Genomic DNA, 24029 nt, shown 5'->3' on the forward strand with positions numbered 1-24029 from the left:
TCACGTCCCTCGATCTGCTCGCTGTGCCCCTACTTATACATCCCAAAATGCCATTGGCCTTCTTGGCAACAAGGGCACACTGCTGACTCATATCCAGCTTCTCGTCCACTGTCACCCCTAGGTCCTTTTCCGCAGAACTGCTGCCTAGCCATTCGGTCCCTAGTCTGTAGCTGTGCATTGGGTTCTTCCGTCCTAAGAGCAGGACCCTGCACTTATCCTTATTGAACCTCATCAGATTCCTTTTGGCCCAATCTTCCAATTGGTCTAGGTCCTTCTGTATCCTATCCCTCCCCTCCAGCGTATCTACCACTCCTCCCAGTTTAGTGTCATCCGCAAATTTGCTGAGAGTGCAATCCACACCATCCTCCAGATCATTTATGAAGATATTGAATAAAACCGGCCCCAGGACCGACCCTTGGGGCACTCCACTTGATACCGGCTGCCAACTAGACATGGAGCCATTGATCACTACCCGTTGAGCCTGACAATTTAGCCAGCTTTCTACCCACCTTATAGTGCATTCATCCAGCCCATACTTCCTTAACTTGCTGACAAGAATACTGTGGGAGACCGTGTCAAAAGCTTTGCTAAAGTCAAGAAACAATACATCCACTGCTTTCCCTTCATCCACAGAACCAGTAATCTCATCATAAAAGGCGATTAGATTAGTCAGGCATGACCTTCCCTTGGTGAATCCATGCTGGCTGTTCCTGATCACTTTCCTCTCATGCAAGTGCTTCAGGATTGATTCTTTGAGGACTTGCTCCATGATTTTTCCAGGGACTGAGGTGAGGCTGACTGGCCTGTAGTTCCCAGGATCTTCCTTCTTCCCTTTTTTAAAGATTGGCACTACATTAGCCTTTTTCCAGTCATCCGGGACTTCCCCGGTTCGCCACGAGTTTTCAAAGATAATGGCCAATGGCTCTGCAATCACAGCCGCCAATTCCTTCAGCACTCTCGGATGCAACTCGTCCGGCCCCATGGACTTGTGCACATCCAGCTTTTCTAAATAGTCCCTAACCACCTCTATCTCCACAGAGGGCTGGCCATCTCTTCCCCATTTTGTGATGCCCAGCGCAGCAGTCTGGGAGCTGACCTTGTTAGTGAAAACAGAGGCAAAAAAAGCATTGAGTATATTAGCTTTTTCCACATCCTCTGTCACTAGGTTGCCTCCCTCATTCAGTAAGGGGCCCACACATTCCTTGGCTTTCTTCTTGTTGCCAACATACCTGAAGAAACCCTTCTTGTTACTCTTGACATCTCTGGCTAGCTGCAGCTCCAGGTGCGATTTGGCCCTCCTGATAACATTCCTACATGCCCGAGCAATATTTTTATACTCTTCCCTGGTCATATGTCCAACCTTCCACTTCTTGTAAGCTTCTTTTTTATGTTTAAGATCCGCTAGGATTTCACCATTAAGCCAAGCTGGTCGCCTGCCATATTTACTATTCTTTCGACTCATCGGGATGGTTTGTCCCTGTAACCTCAACAGGGATTCCTTGAAATACAGCCAGCTCTCCTGGACTCCTTTCCCCTTCAAGTTAGTCCCCCAGGGGATCCTGGCCATCCGTTCCCTGAAGGAGTCAAAGTCTGCTTTCCTGAAGTCCAGGGTCCGTATCCTGCTGCTTACCTTTCTTCCCTGCGTCAGGATCCTGAACTCAACCAACTCATGGTCACTGCCTCCCAGATTCCCATCCACTTTTGCTTCCCCCACTAATTCTACCCGGTTTGTGAGCAGCAGGTCAAGAAAAGCGCCCCCCCTAGTTGGCTCCTGTAGCACTTGCGCCAGGAAATTGTCCCCTACGCTTTCCAAAAACTTCCTGGATTGTCTATGCACCGCTGTATTGCTCTCCCAGCAGATATCAGGAAAATTAAAGTCACCCATGAGAATCAGGGCATGCGATCTAGTAGCTTCCGTGAGCTGCCGGAAGAAAGCCTCATCCACCTCATCCCCCTGGTCCGGTGGTCTATAGCAGACTCCCACCACTACATCGCTCTTGTTGTACACACTTCTAAACTTAATCCAGAGACACTCAGGTTTTTCTGCAGTTTCGTACCGGAGCTCTGAGCAGTCATACTGCTCCCTTACATACAGTGCTACTCCCCCACCTTTTCTGCCCTGCCTGTCCTTCCTGAACAGTTTATAACCATCCATGACAGTACTCCAGTCATGTGAGTTATCCCACCAAGTCTCTGTTATTCCGATCATGTCATAGTTCCTTGACATCACCAGGACCTCCAGTTCTCCCTGTTTCCAAGGCTTTGTGCATTTGTATATAAGCACTTGAGATAACCTGTGGTTCGCCCCTCATTGCCAGTATGAGGCAGGAGCCCTCCCCTCACAGACATTCCTGCCTGTGCTTCCTCCCGGTATCCCGCTTTCCCACTTACCTCAGGGCTTTGGTCTCCTTCCCCCGGTGAACCTAGTTTAAAGCCCTCCTCACTAGGTTAGCCAGCCTGCTGGCAAAGATGCTCTTCCCTCTCTTTGTAAGATGGAGCCCGTCTCTGCCCAGCACTCCTCCTTCATGGAACACCATCCCATGGTCAAAGAAACCAAAGCCTTCTCTCCGACACCATCTGCGTAGCCATTCGTTGACTTCCACGATTCGACGCTCCCTACCTAGGCCTTTTCCTTCCACGGGGAGGATGGACGAGAACACCACTTGCGCCTCCAACTCCTTTATCCTTCTTCCTAGAGCCACATAGTCCGCAGTGATCCGCTCAAGGTCATTCTTGGCAGTATCATTGGTGCCCACGTGGAGAAGCAGGAAGGGGTAGCGATCCGAGGGCTTGATGAGTCTCGGCAGTCTCTCCGTCACATCACGAATTCACCAGACCTACAGGTGTCACCTAATTTACAGTCACCTCTACTTGACACCTGTTTTTCTCTGGACATTCGCATGCGGTCCGGACACCTGTCTCTAGCTTTATCTCACTTTTCTACTGATGAGGAAACCATAGTGCAGGGAGACTTTTCACCATACCTGTTCTCTCAGTCTCAGACCCAGATCAGCACTGGTCACAGAAAATCTAGGTCTTCGCTCATCAAAGACCTCCCTCCCTGGTATACAAACCTGTGGATGGTATGACCTATGCCTTTCCCTGGTCAGTGGCAATACTGGGGTCCATGGGCACCATATAAGTGGTTCCACTATGATCGCCAAGATGCCAAAAATAGGAGCAATGCCACTCACCATGACCAGTGCGTATGGCTACGAATGAGACAAACAACAAGCTGTTACTCCATACTTGGATGAACACGCTACACATGCTTCCCCAACCCTTATGGAGCCCGTATCCACACAGGATGAGGCTATACTACCTCCCCCACCAATGCTGTTGGATGATATCTTAAAACTTCAAGACCTCTTCAAATGAGCCGCCAACGAGTTGAGGATTAACCTGGAAGAAGTTTCTGAAAACCAGCCTGAGTTGACTGACATCCTGCAACCTTCCTCCACATCCAAGATTACCTTACCTATAAATTCAGCCATTATGGATCCTGCCAAAACCATATGGCAGGACCGGCTACTAGCACACCTACCTGTAAGCAAGCTACCTGTAAATATTTTATTCCTTCTAAAGTGTCTGAGTTCCTTTTTACTCACCTACCGACAAACACGTTGGTAGTAGAGGCAGCTAACCAAAAGAACAAACACCAGTTTCCCAGGTCTACCCAACTGATAAAGACAGTAAAAGGCTGGACCTGCTTGGTCGTAAAGTGTATGCTTCGTTCACATTACAATTCTGGATATCTAATTATGCTGCTGTTCTGGCAAAATATGACCACAAAAATTATGAGAAACTCATGGACTTTATTGGTGACATTCCAGAGGGCAACCCCCCTCCCCCCACATCAGTTTAAAGCCATAGTCTCTGAGGGACAAATCGTCTCCTGGACCGCACTACAAGCTGGGCTTGAAGTTGCTAATACAGCTGCGAGGTCCACTGCTACAGCAGTCGTGATGCGTCGAGCTTCATGGCTTTCATCGTTGTCTTTTCCTCCTGAGGTTCAGAATACCATAGAAGATCTCTCCTTTGATGGTGAAAAATTATTTGCCAGTAACACCAATGATGTGCTTCACTCCATGAATGACTCAAGAGCGACATTACAGTCTCACAGTATCCAAACCCATGCAAACAGGAGGAGACAATATAGATACCAACCTTACCAACATCCATGCTACCCAACGTATACTCAACAAAGTCATTGACCATATAAACAACAATGTCAGTGACCAAAATATCAATGTCGCCTTACCAGTTCATCGGCTCCATGTCAACCCCCTCCCACTAATAAGCAAATTTGAAGATGTGATCGGAGGTATAGAAAACATCATCCCTACTTCAGTGCCCATTCCCTTCCTATCTTTGCCCCCCTCCCCTTTCACCACCCCCCGTTCCTTTTCAGGGACCCCTCTCACAAACAGCTTCTCCACTAAGAGGTGCATCACCACCTCCAGTTAGGAGCAGTAGAACCAGTGCCTGACCAACACAGAGGAAAAGGGTGGTTCTCCCATTACTTTTTAACACAAAAGAAAACAGGGGATGGCAACCCATTCTCGACCTCAGATGCTTCCAATAAATTTGTTAAATAATTTTTTTTTAAATGACTCTTGTAACCATAATTCCAGCACTGCAACAGGGAGATTGGTTTTCAGTCCTCGACCTGCAGGATGCTTATGTTTCTGTGACCATACATCCTGCCCAGACATTTTATTCACTTCGTTCTGGGCTCACAACTCTACCAGCACAGGATCCTACCTTTTGGCCTCTCGACTGTGCCTCGTCTCTTTTCCAAACTTCTCACAGTCATAACAGCTCATCTAAGAAGGCAGGGAATCATAATTTTTACTTACCTCAACAGTTGCCTTTTCAAAGCCAGGACCTACCAAGAAGCCATTCAGTCCACACAACGGACAGTCCAATGTTTTCATGCTCTTGGTCAAATGAACAAAGAAAATCTACACTTACTCCTACCCAACAACTGGAGTTCATAGGAGCAACTGTTGACTCAAGCAAAAGAATAGCATCTCTCCCGCTCCACCTGTTTGACACCATCAACCTTTTCATTCCCAAGCTGTGCAATAGTCCACAAGTGGCTGACCAGCTTGCCTACAACTCTGAGGCCACGTGGCCTCTTCCACTTTTGTAGTCAGGAATGCTCACCTCTTCATGAGGTGTTTCCAAAGTTGGATGTCCACTGTCTACAGTCCAAATATCCGTGGTCTGAACAAACTTTTATACATACCTCCCAGAGTCAAGGACTCCCTTATTGCCTCACAATCTTTGCTCTGAGGTCCCCTTTCCACAGGATGTCCTGTCGGTTGTCATAACTACAGACACATCCCATACGGGATAGGGAGTACACATGCCCCAATACACTGCCCAAAGGCTTTCATCTCCAGCCGAGATGTCCCTTCACATCAACATTTAGAACTCTGAGAGATACGCAATGCCTGCCTCCAATTTCTCCCCTTCATACAAAACCAACATGTCAGGATAATGACCGACAACATTGCCTGCATGTTCTATGTAAACAGGCAAGGGGGCAGCGTGATCCTACTCCCTTTGTACAGAAGCAATGGAACTGGTGTCTCAGACACAATGTCTGAATATCAGCTGCATATTTCCCTGGCTCTTTCAATACACTGCGACGACCTCAGCAGAAAATTTCCCATAGACCACGAATGGGAACTAAACGAGGATATAGTACTAGACATATTCCACACATGGGGATACCCAACCACAGATCTTTTCACAACTGCAGCAAACAAGAAATGCCCAAGATTTTGTTCCAGAGCAGGACTAGGCAAACACTCCTCGGGGGATGTGTTCATTTTCCCATAGAATACCGACGTAATGTATGCATTTCCCTGATACCGCTCATACACAAATTACTGATAAAAATTCGAACAGACCAAGCCAGGGTCATAATGATATGGTCCAGATAGTCATAGTACCCTTTTTTTTACCAAGATGTCGTTTTCCTCATGCATCCCACTACCCCTCTACTTGAATCTCTTGTCCCAACAACACAGTCTACTACTCCACCCCACTTTAACCATGTTGCACCTCAAGGTTTGGTTCCTTCATGGTTCTCTCATGCTGAGCGAACTTGCTCGGAGCAGGTTCGAAATGTACTCTATAGCACAACAAATTCTACATGCACCACTTGCCTTCATAACCAGACAAGATTTACACACTGGTAGGCTGTCACAGAAACTGCTCCTTTTTTCCGCGCCTCTCCCACTAATCCTCAACTATCTGTTAGAGATTAAACTCTCTGGACTCTCCCTGAGTCCCATCAAAGTCCACTTGGCCCCAGTTACAATGTTCCTTGATGCCATCAACGATAGGACTATCTCTGCTCACTCCATTACTAAGCAATTCCTTAAGGGACTTCAAACCCTATACCCAGACATCAAACCGCCTAATCCACCTTGGGACCTTCACTTAGTCTTAACATGCCTAACCCAAAAACCATTTGAATCATTAGCCACATGTTCCCTCCTACATCTCTCAATGAAAACTGCATTTCTGGTAGCAATTGCCTCTGTGAGACGCGCAGGAGAAATGGCAGTATTTATGGCAGATCCACCATACACCATATTTTTTAAGGACAAAGTCCCCCTATGCTTACCCCCCGAAATTCTACCGAAGGTGCACTCATCTTTCCACATCAATGAGCCTATCTATCTTCCTACCTTTTCCAAAACCACATGTGAATTCCTTTGAATCTATGATGCACACTTTGGACGTCCACAGAGCTTTGTCCTCCTACTTCGACAGGACTAAAACCTTCAGGCGTTCCGAAAAGCTGTTTGTCACCATTGCAGAACGCTCTAAGGGCTCATTTATCTCTAACCACAGACTTTCTAACTGGATCTCGAGTTGCATTTGTCTGATCAACTACAGAACGTGGCTCCTACTACTTTTATCAGGACTCACTCCACCAGATCCATGGCGGCCTCAGTGGTCTTTCTACTTAATGTCCCCCTTTAAGCACGCTTCCAGAGCTGCCATTTGGGCTTTTGAAAATATGTTTGCAAAACATTATCCTCTTACACAAAGGCCCATCACTGATACACACGTGGGCAGAGCTATTCTATCGACTGCATTCCTTCCAGATCCAAAGTCCCTACCTCCTTGAGAGAGACTGCTTTTCAGGCACCTACAGTGGAGTACCCACAGAGACACCTCTCGACGAAGAAGGGGAGGTTACTCACCTGTGAAGTAACTGATGTTCTTCAAGATGAGTGTCCCTGTGGGTGCTCCACTCCCCAGCCTCCTCCCCTCTACTTCAGAACTGGGGCGGTCTGTTGTAAGGAAGGAACTGAGGAGTTTGGCCGCGCATGCGCACTATTGAGACAAGACTGGTACGTGAGGCAGGCTCTGTGCATGCGCAGCCGATGCGGGTACTGCTTGAAAAATCTCTGAACAACGGTGCAGGGGCGCACTGACACCTACAGTGGAGCACCCACAGGGACACTCATCTCGACGAACGTTAGTTACTGCACAGGTGAGTAACCTCCTCATCACATAGTCAGCTCCCAGACCACTGCACTGGGCAGCACAGCATGGGGAGGAGGTGACCGGCCCCCTGTGGAGAAAGAAGTGGTTCGGGACTATTTAGAAAAGCTGGACGTGCACAAGTCCATGGGACCGGATGTGTTGCATCTGAGAGTGCTAAAGGAGTTGGCAGATGTGATTGCAGAGCCATTGGCCATTATCTTTGAAAACTCATGGCAATCGGGGAAAGTCCGGGACGACTGGAAAAAGGCTAATGTAGTGCCCATCTTTAAAAAGGGAAGAAGGAGGATCCTGGGAACTACAGGCCAGTCAGCCTCACCTCAGTCCCTGGAAAAATCATGGAGCAGGTCCTCAAAGAATCAATCCTGAAGCACTTGCATGAGAGGAAGGTGATCAGGAACAGCCAGCATGGATTCACCAAGGGAAGGTCATGCCTGACTAATCTAATCGCCTTTTATGATGAGATTACTGGTTCTGTGGATGAAGGGAAAGCAGTGGATGTATTGTTTCTTGACTTTAGCAAAGCTTTTGACACGGTCTCCTACAGTATTCTTGTCAGCAAGTTAAGGAAGTATGGGCTGGATGAATGCACTATAAGGTGGGTAGAAAGCTGGCTAGATTGTCGGGCTCAACGGGCAGTGATCAATGGCTCCATGTCTAGTTGGCAGCCGGTATCAAGTGGAGTGCTCCAAGGGTCGGTCCTGGGGCCGGTTTTGTTCAATATCTTCATAAATGATCTGGAGGATGGTGTGGATTGCACTCTCAGCAAATTTGTGGATGATACTAAACTGGGAGGAGTGGTAGATACGCTGGAGGGGAGGGATAGGATACAGAAGGACCTAGACAAATTGGAGGATTGGGCCAAAAGAAATCTGATGAGGTTCAATAAGGATAAGTGCAGGGTCCTGCACTTAGGACGGAAGAACCCAATGCACAGCTACAGACTAGGGACCGAATGGCTAGGCAGCAGTTCTGCGGAAAAGGACCTAGGGGTGACAGTGGACGAGAAGCTGGATATGAGTCAGCAGTGTGCCCTTGTTGCCAAGAAGGCCAATGGCATTTTGGGATGTATAAGTAGGGGCATAGCGAGCAGATCGAGGGACGTGCTCGTTCCCCTCTATTCAACATTGGTGAGGCCTCATCTGGAGTACTGTGTCCAGTTTTGGGCCCCACACTACAAGAAGGATGTGGAAAAATTGGAGAGAGTCCAGCGAAGGGCAACAAAAATGATTAGAGGTCTGGAACACATGACTAATGAGGAGAGGCTGAGGGAGCTGGGATTGTTTAGCCTGCAGAAGAGAAGAATGAGGGGGGATTTGATAGCTGCTTTCAACTACCTGAAAGGGTGTTCCAAAGAGGATGGCTCTAGACTGTTCTCAGTGGTAGCAGATGACAGAAGAAGGAGTAATGGTCTCAAGTTGCAGTGGGGGAGATTTAGGTTGGATATTAGGAAAAACTTTTTCACTAGGAGGGTGGTGAAACACTGGAATGCGTTACCTAGGGAGGTGGTAGAATCTCCTTCCTTAGAGGTTTTTAAGGTCAGGCTTGACAAAGCCCTGGCTGGGATGATTTAGTTGTGGATTGGTCCTGCTTTGAGCAGGGGGTTGGACTAGATGACCTCCTGAGGTCCCTTCCAACCCTGATATTCTATGATTCTATGATAAGAACATAAGAATGGCCATAGTGGGTCAGATCCACGATCCATCTAGCCCAATATCCTGTCTTCTGACAGTGGCCAGTGGAAGATGCTTCAGAGAGAATGAAGAGAACAGGGAAATTCAGTGATCCATCCCCTGTCATCCAGTCCCAGTTTCTGTCAGTCAGATGTTTAGGGACATAGATTCATAGCATGGGGAGTCATTTCTGACCATGTTGGCTAATAGCTATTGATGGACCTGTTCTCCTTCTGATTCTCTCCTGATTCTTTTTTTAAACCAGTTACACTTTTGGCCTTCACGTCTCCTGGCAGTGAGTTCCACAGGTTGCCTGAGTGTTGTGTGAAGTACTTCCTTTTGTTTGTTTTAAATCTGCTGCCTATTAATTTCATTGGGTGACTCCTTGTCTTATGTGAAGGAGAAAATACTCACTTTCTCCACACTTTTCATGATTTTATAGACCCCTATCACATTGCCTCTTAGTAGTTGTCTTTTCCAAGCTGAATAGTCCCCATTTTTTTATTCTCTCCTCATATGGAAGCTGTTCCATGCCACTAATAATTTTTGTTGCCCTTCTCTGTACTTTTTCCAATTCTGATATATCTTTTTTGAGACCGGGTGAACAGAACGGTATAAGGTATTTAAGGTATGGGTGTACCATGGATTTATATAGTGGCATTATGATATTTTCTGTCTTATATACCCTATACTAATGGTTCCTACATTCTGTTTGCTTTTTTGACTGCCACCGCAGACTGAGTGGATGGTTTCAGAGAACTATCCACAATGACTCCATGGTCTCTTTCTTGGGTGGTAACAGCTCAGTTAACCCCCTCATTTTGTATAGTTGGGATTGTTTTCAAGTGTCCATTACTTTGTATTTTGCTTTAGGACCACAAAAATCCCCCATCAAAGACATTTCAGTTGTTCATTCTGATCCTTTTGCACATGGATTTGAAGCATGTGAGAGGTGCTCAGCAGCATTGAAGGTTGAACTCAACTAACCCCAGAACATAGATCTCACAAGCAGCAGCACTGCAGGCTCCCTCCCAATGTGTCTGAGTCCTGCCCTGGAGAGACCACCTCTAGTGCTTAAAGGGTACTTGAGGTACTCAGTGCCCATTCAGTCAGCGACTTCTCTGAGACAGCCAACAAGGGTGCTGTTTGTAGAGGTAGTTTTCACAATGTGAATGTTTGTCCATTAGAAGCTTCACTGACTCACCAAATCATTCCTTATAGGGTACTGACGAGCTTGCAAATAACTGTCAGAACAGCCTGTTACAGATTTGAACTAGTAACTAAGCTATGCAAGGGGTCCAATTACCAACCCTCCCGAGGCTGCCATTTCCCACCTCCTTACCTGATTGGAAAAACAATGAATAAAGGAGTATGCTTTCTTGGTGGCCGGAACTAGACACTAATTTGAAGAGTCTTCCAGTTGCTGTGAAATGCTGTTTTCTCTGACGGAATTACAAAGGACATAAAAAAAATTTTGAACTCTTTTATAGCAATACCAATATACTCTTTAAAAAAAAGAAAGAAAAATAAGTTTCATGTTATGGTTCATAAAACCCTTTAGAAAGTTTCCAATTGTCTTCTAACTACTCTAGGGATTTTCCATCAGGAAAGTGAGACAAGGAAAGGAAGTGAGAGGTAGAAGAGGCAGAGTGAGAGGATAGGGGATACTAATGGGGGGCCAGATAAGATATGTGGGGTGGACCTGTAATAAAATAGGATCCAAAAGGTCTTTTCCAGAAACAAAATGCCTTTCGGGATCTACCAGGACTGGGAGATTGTTTTTTCTGCTTTTTTGCTAGAGTCTGATTTCCCCCACCCCAAGCCCCCGGAGCTGTAGATTTGGTAAATGCCCCAATAAAACACTTTTATGTAGCGTCAGAGCTATTTTAGATGAGATGGTGTGACTGAAGCAAAAGAGTCAGAATTTAACAGTAAGAAATTGGGTAGTTTGGTGATGCTGAGGAGTGGGTGAAGATGATTTTCCATGTAGGATCAATCCTGTGGCTTAACCACAAGGATGTGTGCAGTTGGCTGCCGTCTGAGATGATACTTCCCCTTTTCTTATTTAGTTGGCTTTTTAGTATAAATCCTAAATAATGACAATCATTTTTTACCATGTGGAAACTAAATATTTCATCTTCGCTCCCCATTGTTGTTAGCTCAGATCAATTGTTGATGACATATATGCTTTGTTCTATCTGCTCTGTAAAATGTGTATTTTATTTTTATTTAAAATATTTTTTAAAAAAATCAATAAAACAGTCTGGCTACAAAACACTCAAAGGATCTTTAGAATATTTTTTGAAAGAAATTCAGATAAGTGCAGAAGAAAGACTAGAACCCTGGGATGTTATGTTGTAATCATGGAAACAGTCTTCCTCTTTATTTTTAAATACTTTTATTTAAAAGGTGGTGTAGTGTTTGTATAATCAGTGCAGCTAAACTTTTTAGAACACTTAAAATATTTTTCTTATATCCTAACATTTTGCTAAACATAATTAAGCTACAGTGGTCCTGAGCTAGAAAATAAGGAGGAAATACTAGATACAAGAAAAGTCTATCCCTCCTCCCCCCACCCCCGAATATGAGACCAAATACACTGTGTACTATTTTGTAAAAGACAAAACCAACAGATTTCAGTTAACGTAATAATGACATCTCCCCGCTTTCTCATCTCAGGATACCAAAACTGCCGTATATGACTTGAAATATGCTGTCATGATGCGTTTGGACCAAAAGTATAACTTCCACAACAACAGTACAAAAGGAGAATGTTTAGCAAACAGAGTAGAGCAAGTTCAGTTTTCTTGACTTCTAAGTTCTTACAATACAACAAGCAGTAGCATCAGCAGGAGAGAGCTGGACCTTGCCTGTCGTTGTCCTACCTTCCCACCATTATCAATAGGACCTAGAACTGGTTCTAAGCACTACATCCAGTCAGGCACACATGGCCCCATAATCCTCTGCTAACCCCAGCCTTCCAGGCATGGAATTTCAAAGTCCACTGCTGCTGCAGAGGCCTTCACAATCTTTCGCAGCACAAGCTGCCTTTGACACACTTAGCCCTTCAGCTGTCACAGCTTGCAGTCCTTCCATCTCTGAACTGTGGCACTGTAGTTGTGGCAACCCTAGTTAGTCTAAGCCAGTAGTCCCAACCTTTCTGTGGGAATAGCACATTTCTATTCTCAGAAGACCGTGGCGGGCGCCAGACACTTCACTGCCAAAATGCTGCCAAGAAGCGGCAGCAGAAAGAAGCAGCACCACCAAAATGCCGCTGAGAAACGGCAACGCTTCTCGGCGGCATTTTGGCGGGCGGTTCTCCGGCAGCTGAGCTCAGTGGCAGCATTTCGGCAGCGCGGTGTCCTGCGGGCGCACACAGCTGCCCCAGTGGGCACCACGTTGGGGACCCCGGTCTAAGCGATAATTAAGTACCTTAATGTGCTGATTTGGCCTGTTAATTCCCTTTTAGCCTGTCCCTCTATCTGGTTGTGTGCCTTATTTGCACCATATCTGTATGATCTCTCCCATGGTGCTGACTGGATTCACTCTGGCTTCAGCAGCTCTGCGCTTTTCCTGTCCTTATTTCCTGTCTTTTCAGAGCTCTCGCCTCTCCTCTTCACCATTCCATCTCTACTTCCCTGCACCTCTGGTCAGTTTCCCATGTGCAGTTTGTAATAAAACCATATTCCACCTCTGGATTCTCTTTCTGCCTCCATGCATGTGCCAACCTTGCTCCAACTCAGGCTCTAGTCCCATTTTTACCCTCTGCAGAACCTTTTCTTACCGCAACTTCTATTCCTCATAGCCTTTATAAACCAGTCTAATTCTGACATCCCCACTCCCTTCTTCCTGTCTCCCATTCCCTTTACAATACCCTGTCCATCTCAAATGAATACACCACCACTCATGGTCTCTTTATCTTTTATCCCGTTATTTCTTTGCATTCATTGAAACCTGGTTCCCCCCTTCTCACACTACTTCTACACGTATAGAATCATAGAATATCAGGGTTGGAAGGGACCTCAGGAGGTCATCTAGTCCAACCCCCTGCTCAAAGTAGGACCAATCCCCAATTTTTGGCCCAGATCCCTAAATGGCCCCCTCAAGGATGGAACTCACAACCCTGGGTTTAGCAGGCCAATGCTCAAACCACTGAGCTATCCCTCCCCCCACCTAGGAGTGGAGGGAGGACTACTCCTCCTCCTCCCACCTAGGAGGTCATGGTGGTATTTGGGCTCCTACTCTCCAGCTCCTACTGTCACCTGGTCTTCCCTTGTTCTGTTGGAGGACCTCAGCTGTGGATGGTGAAGCTGTCTCTGCCTTTAATTGAAGGGCTAGAGGCTTTTAGTCTAACCAAGATGGAGTTTCTCCTAAGCATTTCTCAGGCATCTGAGTCAAATAGCTGTTAACAAAAACAGTTTTAGATGCTGTGTGGAAGGGCAAGTGATGTTTATATAGCATCATTTAGGAAAAAATCGGGTAAATAAGACCTGAAGTTTTAAGAGATCCATTTAAGCAGACAGAGAGGAGGGGAAGAGGACTAAAAAAGTTCAAGCCTTTTTATATCCTAGAAGAACAAAAAAAAGGGGCACCTCCAATTGGTCACCTTTAATTTAAACTAACCGTACAATAGAACGTTGCCAGTCCATACATGGCTAATTTTCACACACAATAAGAACGCTTTCTCCCAGCTTCTTAGTACAGATTAATAGCAGAGTTAATGTGTTAGGTGTCATATTCCCAAGGCTACTGCTTTTTTACAAAATGCACTGGACTTCACCATTGGGGGGGGAGGGATAGCTCAGTGGTTTGAACATTGGCCTGCTAAACCCAGGGTTGTGAACAAAAATTGGGGATTGGTCCTGCTTTGAGCAGGGGGTTGGACTAGATGACCTCCTGAGGTCCCTTCCAATCCTGATATTCTATGATTTTCTATGATTTACTGGAACATTCAGAAGTAGTACAAAGCATCTTTTTGGAAGTATTAGCATTGCTTTTGCGTTGTTCACTAACCTGCTAATTTGCAAAGTTCTGCAGACACCATGTTCCTACCATCCCCCATATGCACACGAGTAAGATTTTGCTGTAACTAACTTATCCTTTTAGTTTCTTGAGGCATTCTTTGATCTAGTACAATTACATAGCCCCCTATTATTATTTATTACTATTAGGGTAGCATTTAATGGCCTCAATAAAGGATTGAGGCCTCATTTTGCTAGGCAGTAGACAAAGACAGTCCCTGCTGCAAAAAGTTTTCTGTACCAGTGTGGCATTTCATTGACTTCAGTGGAACCACAATGGGTTTTGCTGCGTTGGGACCAATAAAGATAATTTCTATGAGTCAGGGACTGTCTTTTTGTTCTGTTTGTATAGCACCTAGCACAGTGGGATCCCGAGCCGTGGCTGGGGGTCCTACGTGCTGTGATAATACCAAGAATAAATGTAATAGACAATAAACAAGGGAATGTCGAGGTGATATTTATGGACATGTCCTGTTAGCTATTTGCCTTTTTACTAATGTTAGTTTTAAATCTTGTTTATGTACTATGTTTTAGTTTGTCTCCTGTCTTGACGTGCTGTTATCTGCTGTAACTAGAGAACAGAAAATGTTTTAATTCACATGAAAGTGACATTTAGATGTGTTACATTGATACAGGGAGGATAATTAATCAGTTTTTACATCTGTGTATTCACCCATTTTCTGAAGTGTGGGATAGAAATCTGAATGGAACCGATGGATGTACAGATTAATTTTGGATGCTTTCCCAGAGTAACAGAATGGTGGGCGTTCCAGTTCAAACCCTCTGGAGTCAGCTCCAATTCTGCCAGAGGTAACACTGGAGAAGGGTGAAGTCAATTGCCAAAGCTAATGAAGCCAGGATCATTTTTGTCTGTCTCCCCAGAACTGGACCAAGAATGGAAGACCTTTAGTTTTTGTTTCTCCTTTGGTATGTATGTGGTGCCTTTCAGCTCACAATAAAAATTTTTTTGCCAGTGGAGATTTTGTAAAAACTGTGCGGTACAAATATTTGGCTTGATGCTCCTAAATACCGTCATCTTTAACCAAAGCCACCAGAACCTAGCCACATTTGATTATTTTGAAGATGTTAGTAGATTAAACATGAGAATTGTTTAGTGAGACAGTATTTTTAAAGACGTGTGGTCTTATTAGTCACATTTTAGTCCTTCTCACCTTCTCCATCATTGTACTATGTTTCTTCCTACAAACCTTCCTCATTTTAACTACCTTTTTGGATCCCCACCCAATCTACTTTATCTAGAAGTAACAAGAAATGCTGTTTTCCAAAAAAAAAAAATGAATTTCTAAGATTTATGACTCCCTATAAAACGTTGAGCAATGCTGCACCTTCAAACAGTGCTCAGCAAATAACTTTGAGGACTTTTTCTTCACGGACGAATGAAAAGTTTTCTTCAAACTCTCTGGTGGCATCAAAATGTTAAGTATAATAAGCAAAAGCTGGTGCTCATATTGGCTGACTTTTCTACCCATGACTTGGCAGTGTATATTTCTGTCCAGATGACTTTCTTGCATTCCAGATGTTATCCCTTTGGAAGATTAGCTTACACTGTGGTTTCGATGAGCCCCCATATACTACTTGCTATGATTACCAAAATGTCTGTGTGTTACTCCATCAGAAACGCTCTCTGAGAATCAGTTCTGCCAACTGAAGGATAATTTTAATCCATCATCATTGTAAAATAGACTGGTCTCTATTGTGAAGTAGATAATGATTAGAAATTACACAGTTGACATTTTAACTCTGCGCTTTGAAATTTCAGATATTTTTTAAAATGCTAGATTTTCTATTTGAAGAAATGGATTGCAGACTTGTAAATGAATTGGAATATTGTGTAGGTCTTATTGTACACCGATGCATAGAACAAAGAGATCCTTATTTGAAAGATTTCTCAAGACAAAGTCTACATATGAGATATTCATCGCATTCCCCTTTTGCTTGCAGATGTGACATTTTAAAAACTTGATTATGCACAAGACCCCTCATCCTAAATACCTTTGATTAAAAGAAAGCTGGGAAACCTACTACAAGTGCTTTATTCTACATGTATTTTTATGCAAGTACAAAAATCCTCTTCAGAAACCTTTTTTTAGGAAAATGAGAAAACGCTGATTATATCTCCCTTTTCAGACATAGATTGCAATTATGTACAAAGCCAGATAGTAAAGAAGAGTTCTTCATTGGAGCCGCTTTGTCTTTTATTCTTTGAAATAAGCCTTTACATTGCTTGGAGAGCCAAAGATTTAGCTCTCAATCTTTTTAAATATTTTTTTTGTTGCTTTGTGAATGAAAGTTTCAACTTTTAATTCGCTGCTGCTTTCATAAAATGAAGTTGCTTAAATAACCTCTCTTTATTTTTGGATGTTTCAGGTGCAGTGGCAAGCACAGAAGTAAAAATGAAATTACAAGAGTTTGTCTTAAATAAAAAGAAAGCTTTGGCACACCGGAATCTCAACCATTGCATTTCCAATGATCCCCGCTTCTGGTATGGGTAAGTGGTACTGGACTTATCATGATTCAGCCAGTGTCTCCTTTGTTCACAACTGCTGGAGGGCTGGGGGAAAGGGGCTAATGCATTTAATGGATGAACAGTATGTTACAAATAAGGGTGTTGCAAAATTAATTAGTTAAATTGTAACGTAACTAGATCAAAATTTGTTATGGGTGTGACAGGAATGATCTGATAGTCCATTAATGATATTCTTAATTAGCATGTGGATGAAGATCCTTTCCCTATAACCGTTAAATTCAAGCACTGTTGTGTTTAATGATACAAGGATGAGGTCTCTAATGTAAGGGTCTATAATGATGTTTCCACTATCAGAGGACTTTGATATTCTTTTCTTTAATCTATGATCACTCAAAGTGGATTGTTCTGTGTAGTTATACTTACAGAACAATCTCTACTGGGCATCTAAAATTCTTTAATTCAGCATATGATACTAGAAAATCAGGACTCTAGTATAATGGGAAGATTACTGTTGCATTTCACTGGATTGTCACTCAAGTTATTTTAAATGTATTTTAAAATGTTTAAAGTTTACTCCTCACATTGCACTCTGACACTACCGGTATGTATCCAATCAAAAATTAAAGGATTTGGCCCTTAAAATTAAACTATTAAAAATACCAAATGCACCTTATTTACATCTCCAATCAGACAAAAGCCTGAAGAAACTGTGGCCTGCAAATCAACTGAGTCTGGTGGTGGTGGTGGACCAAATGTGGAAAAGAATTCTGGAGCTGAAGGCCCTGTCCTGAAAATGCCTAACTGTTGGCCTTTGGGCATTCAAAACAGGCACTGTGAGCAAGGTTGTGCCGGCAGACCTCAACTGCCACAGTGGCACACACAAAAGAAAGAGGTTTCTCAAGGAGATATAACCCAACCTGTATTTAGCAGTGATTGATATTTATTATTTTTATTTTTTTATAAGGAAACAGACAGTGAAAAGTACAAAATGGTAAATGACTTACAGCTTGTATTGGGAGGGCTGGAGGCATAGCTATTTTCTTCCCAATATCCCATTCTTTGTATATGAAAGTATTATCAGGACGCTACTAACGAGAGAAGATGCTTTATTGTGGTGGGTGTGAGCTGCTTAGATACACTCTTAAATATTTCCCACATTTCCCATATTGTTCTTCCAACAGTTACTCAGCACCGCTTCTCTGAAAGGAGGAGGGGAAACCACTTCCATGTGCTTTCCAGCAATCTGACCAGAGTTCACAGTAAAATGTTAAAATAAATCATACAAGTACCTTTCAGTCAGCAGTACCACAGGCTGCTGGCATATCTGAAAGAATTAGCTTGGACACATGAATATTAGCCATTGCTGGGAGAAAATCCTTGCTGGAGAAATTTAGAGGGGAAAAGGGGCATTAGTGATACCATAAATGTCAGGAAAAGGTTTCTTAAGCAATCACCTTATCACCAGTTTTTCAGAAGATGCTGGCATTCTGCCCTCATTTCAGGACGGATGTTGGTGAGTGAAACTAGTTAAAACTCTGAGATGGCTTTGTCCCTCCAGACATAGATGCGTCCCTGTGGATTTGGCTATTCCAGTCTGTTTATTCTTATCCAAAATGAAGATAATAAATTCACCACAGTGAGAAATATTAGACCCAGTTTCCAGGTGATGATAGGCAAACTTCAGTGTTCCTGCACCTACAACATTTCTGCTGACTGAGACTTCCTAGACAATATTGCGAAAGAGGAGAAAACTAAAGATACCATTCTCATTCATCCTCCCAGTTTGCAACAGAATGGAATTGACCTAGCTCAAAGCTTTTTCACCCTGAGGTAGTAGTAACTCAGCTAGAAACACTGCCTGACCCCATTTACTGGTTGCACACCACCAATTTACCATTAGCTCAGACTCTCAGAATAAACTTGTTTGTGCGTGTGTACAGGGGACTGTCCGGAGTCAGGGCTGAAGGGGAAGCTTGTGTGTGTGGGAGGGGGACCAGTATCAGTACAGGTGAGTGTAGACATCAGGGGTTGGGAAAAACTGACCAATATGCTCTGGCTGCTTTGTGCTGCTCCAGAGCTGCATACAGCAGCTAGAGTGTACTGTTTAATCTGGCCTTAAAAGTTCATTTATTAAAACTAAGATTGGTATTACATATATTGTGTCTGTGTGTGTGTATATGTGTATACACGTATGTCTGTGTGTATATATAAAAATAAAAACCAGCACCCTTAATTGATTTAAAGATCAAAGTCTTAAATCTAGTCTAAATTGTTACATCAAAGGGCCATGGTAATGCAGCATGTTAGTTAACAAGTGTTTTTGTCCTTTGATACAGCAAATGCTGACAACTCAGTGAATTCTTCAAATCATTCTGAAGTACAGAACACAGATAGTCTGGTTAAATACATTGTGATGTTTTAAATTTCTGAAATTGCAAATCCTCTTTTTGATCCTCTTTGCTAGTCCAGCTGTTGCCAGCAGATAGACAGTGCGCGCACACATTTTGGTGATTTCATCCCATTACCTATGTAAGGGCCTTCCCAACTCAGAGTTCATAGAATCGTAGAATATCAGGGTTGGAAGGGACCCCAGAAGGTCATCTAGTCCAACCCCCTGCTCGAAGCAGGACCAATTCCCAGTTAAATCATCCCAGCCAGGGCTTTGTCAAGCCTGACCTTAAAAACCTCTAAGGAAGGAGATTCTACCACCTCCCTAGGTAACGTATTCCAGTGTTTCACCACCCTCTTAGTGAAAAAGTTTTTCCTAATATCCAATCTAAACCTCCTCCACTGCAATTTGAGACCATTACTCCTCGTTCTGTCATCTGCTACCATTGAGAACAGTCTAGAGCTATCCTCTTTGGAACCCCCTTTCAGGTAGTTGAAAGCAACTATCAAATCCCCCCTCATTCTTCTCTTCTGCAGTCTAAACAATCCCAGCTCCCTCAGCCTCTCCTTATAAGTCATGTGTTCCAGACCCCTAATCATTTTTGTTGCCCTTCGCTGGACTCTCTCCAATTTTTCCACATCCTTCTTGTAGTGTGGGGCCCAAAACTGGACACAGTACTCCAGATGAGGCCTCACCAATGTCGAATAGAGGGGAACGATCACGTCCCTCGATCTGCTCGCTATGCCCCTACTTATACATCCCAAAATGCCATTGGCCTTCTTGGCAACAAGGGCACACTGCTGACTCATATCCAGCTTCTCGTCCACTGTCACCCCTAGGTCCTTTTCCGCAGAACTGCTGCCGAGCCATTCGGTCCCTAGTCTGTAGCTGTGCATTGGGTTCTTCCGTCCTAAGTGCAGGACCCTGCACTTATCCTTATTGAACCTCATCAGATTTCTTTTGGCCCAATCCTCCAATTTGTCTAGGTCCTTCTGTATCCTATCCCTCCCCTCCAGCGTATCTACCACTCCTCCCAGTTTAGTATCATCCGCAAATTTGCTGAGAGTGCAATCCACACCATCCTCCAGATCATTTATGAAGATATTGAACAAAACCGGCCCCAGGACCGACCCTTGGGGCACTCCACTTGATACCGGCTGCCAACTAGACATGGAGCCATTGATTACTACCCGTTGAGCCCGACAATCTAGCCAGCTTTCTACCCACCTTATAGTGCATTCATCCAGCCCATACTTCCTTAACTTGCTGACAAGAATACTGTGGGAGACCGTGTCAAAAGCTTTGCTAAAGTCAAGAAACAATACATCCACTGCTTTCCCTTCATCCACAGAACCAGTAATTTCATCGTAAAAGGCAATTAGATTAGTCAGGCATGACCTTCCCTTGGTGAATCCTCTCTGCAGCAAGTGGAGAGATCGTACTTTACCCTGCTGACGTAGGGGACTAAAGGGGGGAAGGAAAGGGTGGAGGCCCCAGAAAACCTTATAGGACTGAGATCCCAAATTTTGTGGCCATCCCCATTTGTATCCTCCACAGAGTTACCAACAGTCAGAGGTTGACACTGGGACACCCACACCAGACTTTTCAGGCCACTGCCAGGTATCCTGCCCGTCGTGGGGATCATGAAAAGGAAATGGGGGACAAGACGACATCAGCCTGAGAGATCTCAACAGCTAGGGCATCTGGGCAAGACAAGGCAGAAGCCCCTCCCATTGGGATCAGAATCCATTTAATTTAGGACAATTAAAGACTGCGTTATAAAATGTCAGACTGTAAATATACAGTGTATGATTCAATACATTCACAAGAGCAAGTAAACCAAAAATAATAATGCCCCCCCCACCCCCACACACACATACACTTTTAATTAACCAGTAATTTTGAACCAGCCTTCCAGATCCTGGGATTCCAGAACTCCTCTCAAGTCTAATACCCAATTACGTTCATGTGACAGGAAAATACTTAGTAATTTACAAAATGGCTAAAGTGCACTCCTTTAACTTACTCCATCTGTAAGCTGCAAAAAACATACCTTTATAGCTCTTTGATATGATATTGAATACTAGAGATGAGCACAAGGTCAGTCTTGTTAATCAGAATCAGTTTATAAATTCTGTTATAAATCCATTACAAGATTTAACTAATATGTGGTACAGTGGTTGTTTATCAGTTAGTGAAGGATGACTGGGACTACCTAGGGGGATGATCATTTAATACAGCTAGTCAGGAAAAGTTAAATATTTTCTGCAATCTTTTTTCAGTTGAAAAACTTTTTTTTTGTCTTTGGAAAAAATGTTTCCAATGAAGAAGCTTGATTAGCACTAGTGCTTAACAAATAGCCAGTGTTTGTGTGATAAATGTTGCTAAGTTGGTTCTTCTAGGTTTTAGTAAAGAAACCAACATTAAATGTATAGTTAAGATTCATAGTGGAAGTTGGGAGCTGTTTGTTATAAGTGGGATAGGGGAGAGCAGCATTACTCACTATCTTTCAAGGACACGCTAGAAGCCAGTAGCAGCATTGATTATCCCCAGTAGTCCCTCCTCTTAAAGGTAAATAATAGGGCTATCAATCAGTTAAAAAATTAATTATGATTAATCATGATATTAAAAAAAATGTGATTAATCACAGAGTTTTAATTGCACTGTTAATAATAGAATACCGTTTATTTAAATATTTTTGGATGTTTCTACATTTTCAAATATATTGATTTCAGTTACAACACAGAATACAAGGTGTACAGTGCTCATTTTATATTATTTTTGATTACAAATATTTGCAATGTAAAAAAGATAAACCAAAAAAAATAGTATTTTTCAGTTCACCTCATACAAGTACTGTAGTGCAATCTCTTTATTGTGAAAGTGAAACTTACAAATGGGGGTTTTTTGGTTACATAACTGCACTCAAAAACAAAACAATATAAAACTTTAGAGCCTACAAGTCTACTCAGTCATTTTTCTTGTTCAGCTAATCGCCAAGACAAACACGTTTGTTTACATTTACGGGAGATAGTACTGCCCACTTCTTATTTACAGTGTCACCTGAAAGCGAGAACAGCCGTTCACATGGCACTCTTGTAGCTGGCGTTGCAAGGTATTTACTTGCCAGATATGCTAGCATTCGTATGCCTCTTCATGCTTTGACCACCATTCCAGAGGAGAGGCATCCATGCTGGTGATGGGTTTGAGCAGATAACGATCCAAAGCAGTGCAGATGGATGCTTGTTCATTTTCATCATCTGAGTCAGATGCCACCAACAGAAGATGGATTTTCTTTTTTTTTGTGGTTCAGGTTCTGTAGTTTCCAAATCAGAATGTTGCTCTTTTAAGACTTGACAGCATCTTACACACCTTGTCCCTCTCAGATTTTGGAAGGCAGTTTGGATTCTTAAACCTTGGGTCGAGTGCTGTAACTACCCTAGAAATCTTATACTGGTACCTTCTTTGTGTTTTGTCATATCTGCAATGAAAGTGTTCTTAAATCGAATAACACCTGCTGGGTCATCATCCGAGACTGCCATAACACGAAATATATGGCAGAATGGGTGTACAATCACAGAGCAAGACACATACAAGTCTCCCCGCAGGAGGTCAGTCACAAATTTAATTAATGCATTATTTTTTTTAATGAGCATCATCAGCATGGAAGTATTCTGTGTTGTAATTGAAATCAATATATTTGAAAATGTAAAAAAAAAAAATCAAAATATTTATGATAGATTTAAATTGGTATTCTATTATCATTTAACATCGTGATTAAAATTGTGCTTAATCGCAATTAATTTTCAATAGAGTTAATTTGTTTTGAGTTAATCGCTTGAGTTCACTGCGATTAATTGACAACCCTAGCAAATAAATGTTCATTGTTACTTGCAGGACTTTTTTTTAAAAAGAGAGCCCTTTGCTTGTTGAGGCCTCAGTCAGAAGGCTAACTTTTCAGTTTCCATTCTTTCAGAAGGGAAGAGGAGGACCTTTTAAATTAACAAATTACTGGCACATGTATGTATACAATCACATAGGCTACCAAGTCACTGATTTAGATAATTAGGTATAGGCATACTCTTGACATGAAGTAATCAGCAGTAACTATATGTAATACAGAAAATGAATGCAGCAGAAAAGAAGCATGACATCTGTGCTGTGAACAGTCAAGCCAGATTCCAGAACAGACACAAAATTGACATACCTCTAGACAGTCACTTACTTCATTCTCTTTGTTAAGGTTTATTGAGATCCAGAATTTTAATGCAGAAGACATTGCTCTGAAAAGCAAATCTGTACAAATGGCATTATGGGATTTCATGTTTGTTTGTCAGTAACTTCAATATCAACTGTGTGCAGTTTACAAGGGAAATTATTTCCTTTGCTCTAGTTTCAAACTCCATCTAGGATATGAAAAACAAACTGGCTCCTCTTGCAATGTGTAATAAAGGTTGAATTCTGCTCCTAGTTGCACGCATACCACCACTTGTTTTCAGATTGTCATGAGTGAACCCTGTGGAATGCTGTTGCCTTCAAAGGGATTTCAGATGTGTTAGAATTTTGTTGATGCACAAGAAGAAATTGACTCCAGTTCTCTCTGTCAGCTTTGTTGGCTCTGCAGGGCTAATGGGAATAAAAAGCTGTCACTATTTATTTTGATCACTGAAGTAAGTAGATGTGATTCTGAATACACACAGGCAGAACATCTGCTGATTGAGAAGGGGCCAATTTTACACAGTGGCTTTTCAGAGTACAGCTGTACACTAAAGGATCTATTAAATGAAGGACAGAAGCTGTCAGTTCTTCAAAGATGTAACTCAATAATATTATTTAGTCAAGGGTTTGTTATGGAATACATATTTAGACTGTATTTACATGCAACAAATGCTTTCATGCCATTTTGTAAACTGTTTTAGATTCAT

General features: G+C 43.0%; 1 protein-coding gene across 5 annotated transcripts in view; it reads left to right on the top strand.

Annotated features, from left to right (window-relative positions):
- Positions 1-24029, top strand: part of HDAC4 (histone deacetylase 4) — a 467144-nt gene that overhangs the window by 284225 nt on the left and 158890 nt on the right. For all 5 annotated transcript variants that reach the window (XM_084643125.1, XM_084643127.1, XM_084643129.1 and 2 more), the window contains one exon: positions 16616-16736. In XM_084643125.1, coding sequence (XP_084499251.1) covers positions 16616-16736 — 121 coding nt within the window. The remainder of the gene's footprint in view (positions 1-16615; positions 16737-24029) is intronic.

This window comes from Lepidochelys olivacea (assembly GCF_965140295.1).
Source record: "Lepidochelys olivacea isolate rLepOli2 genome assembly, chromosome: 11".
NCBI classification, from domain to species: domain Eukaryota; kingdom Metazoa; phylum Chordata; order Testudines; family Cheloniidae; genus Lepidochelys; species Lepidochelys olivacea.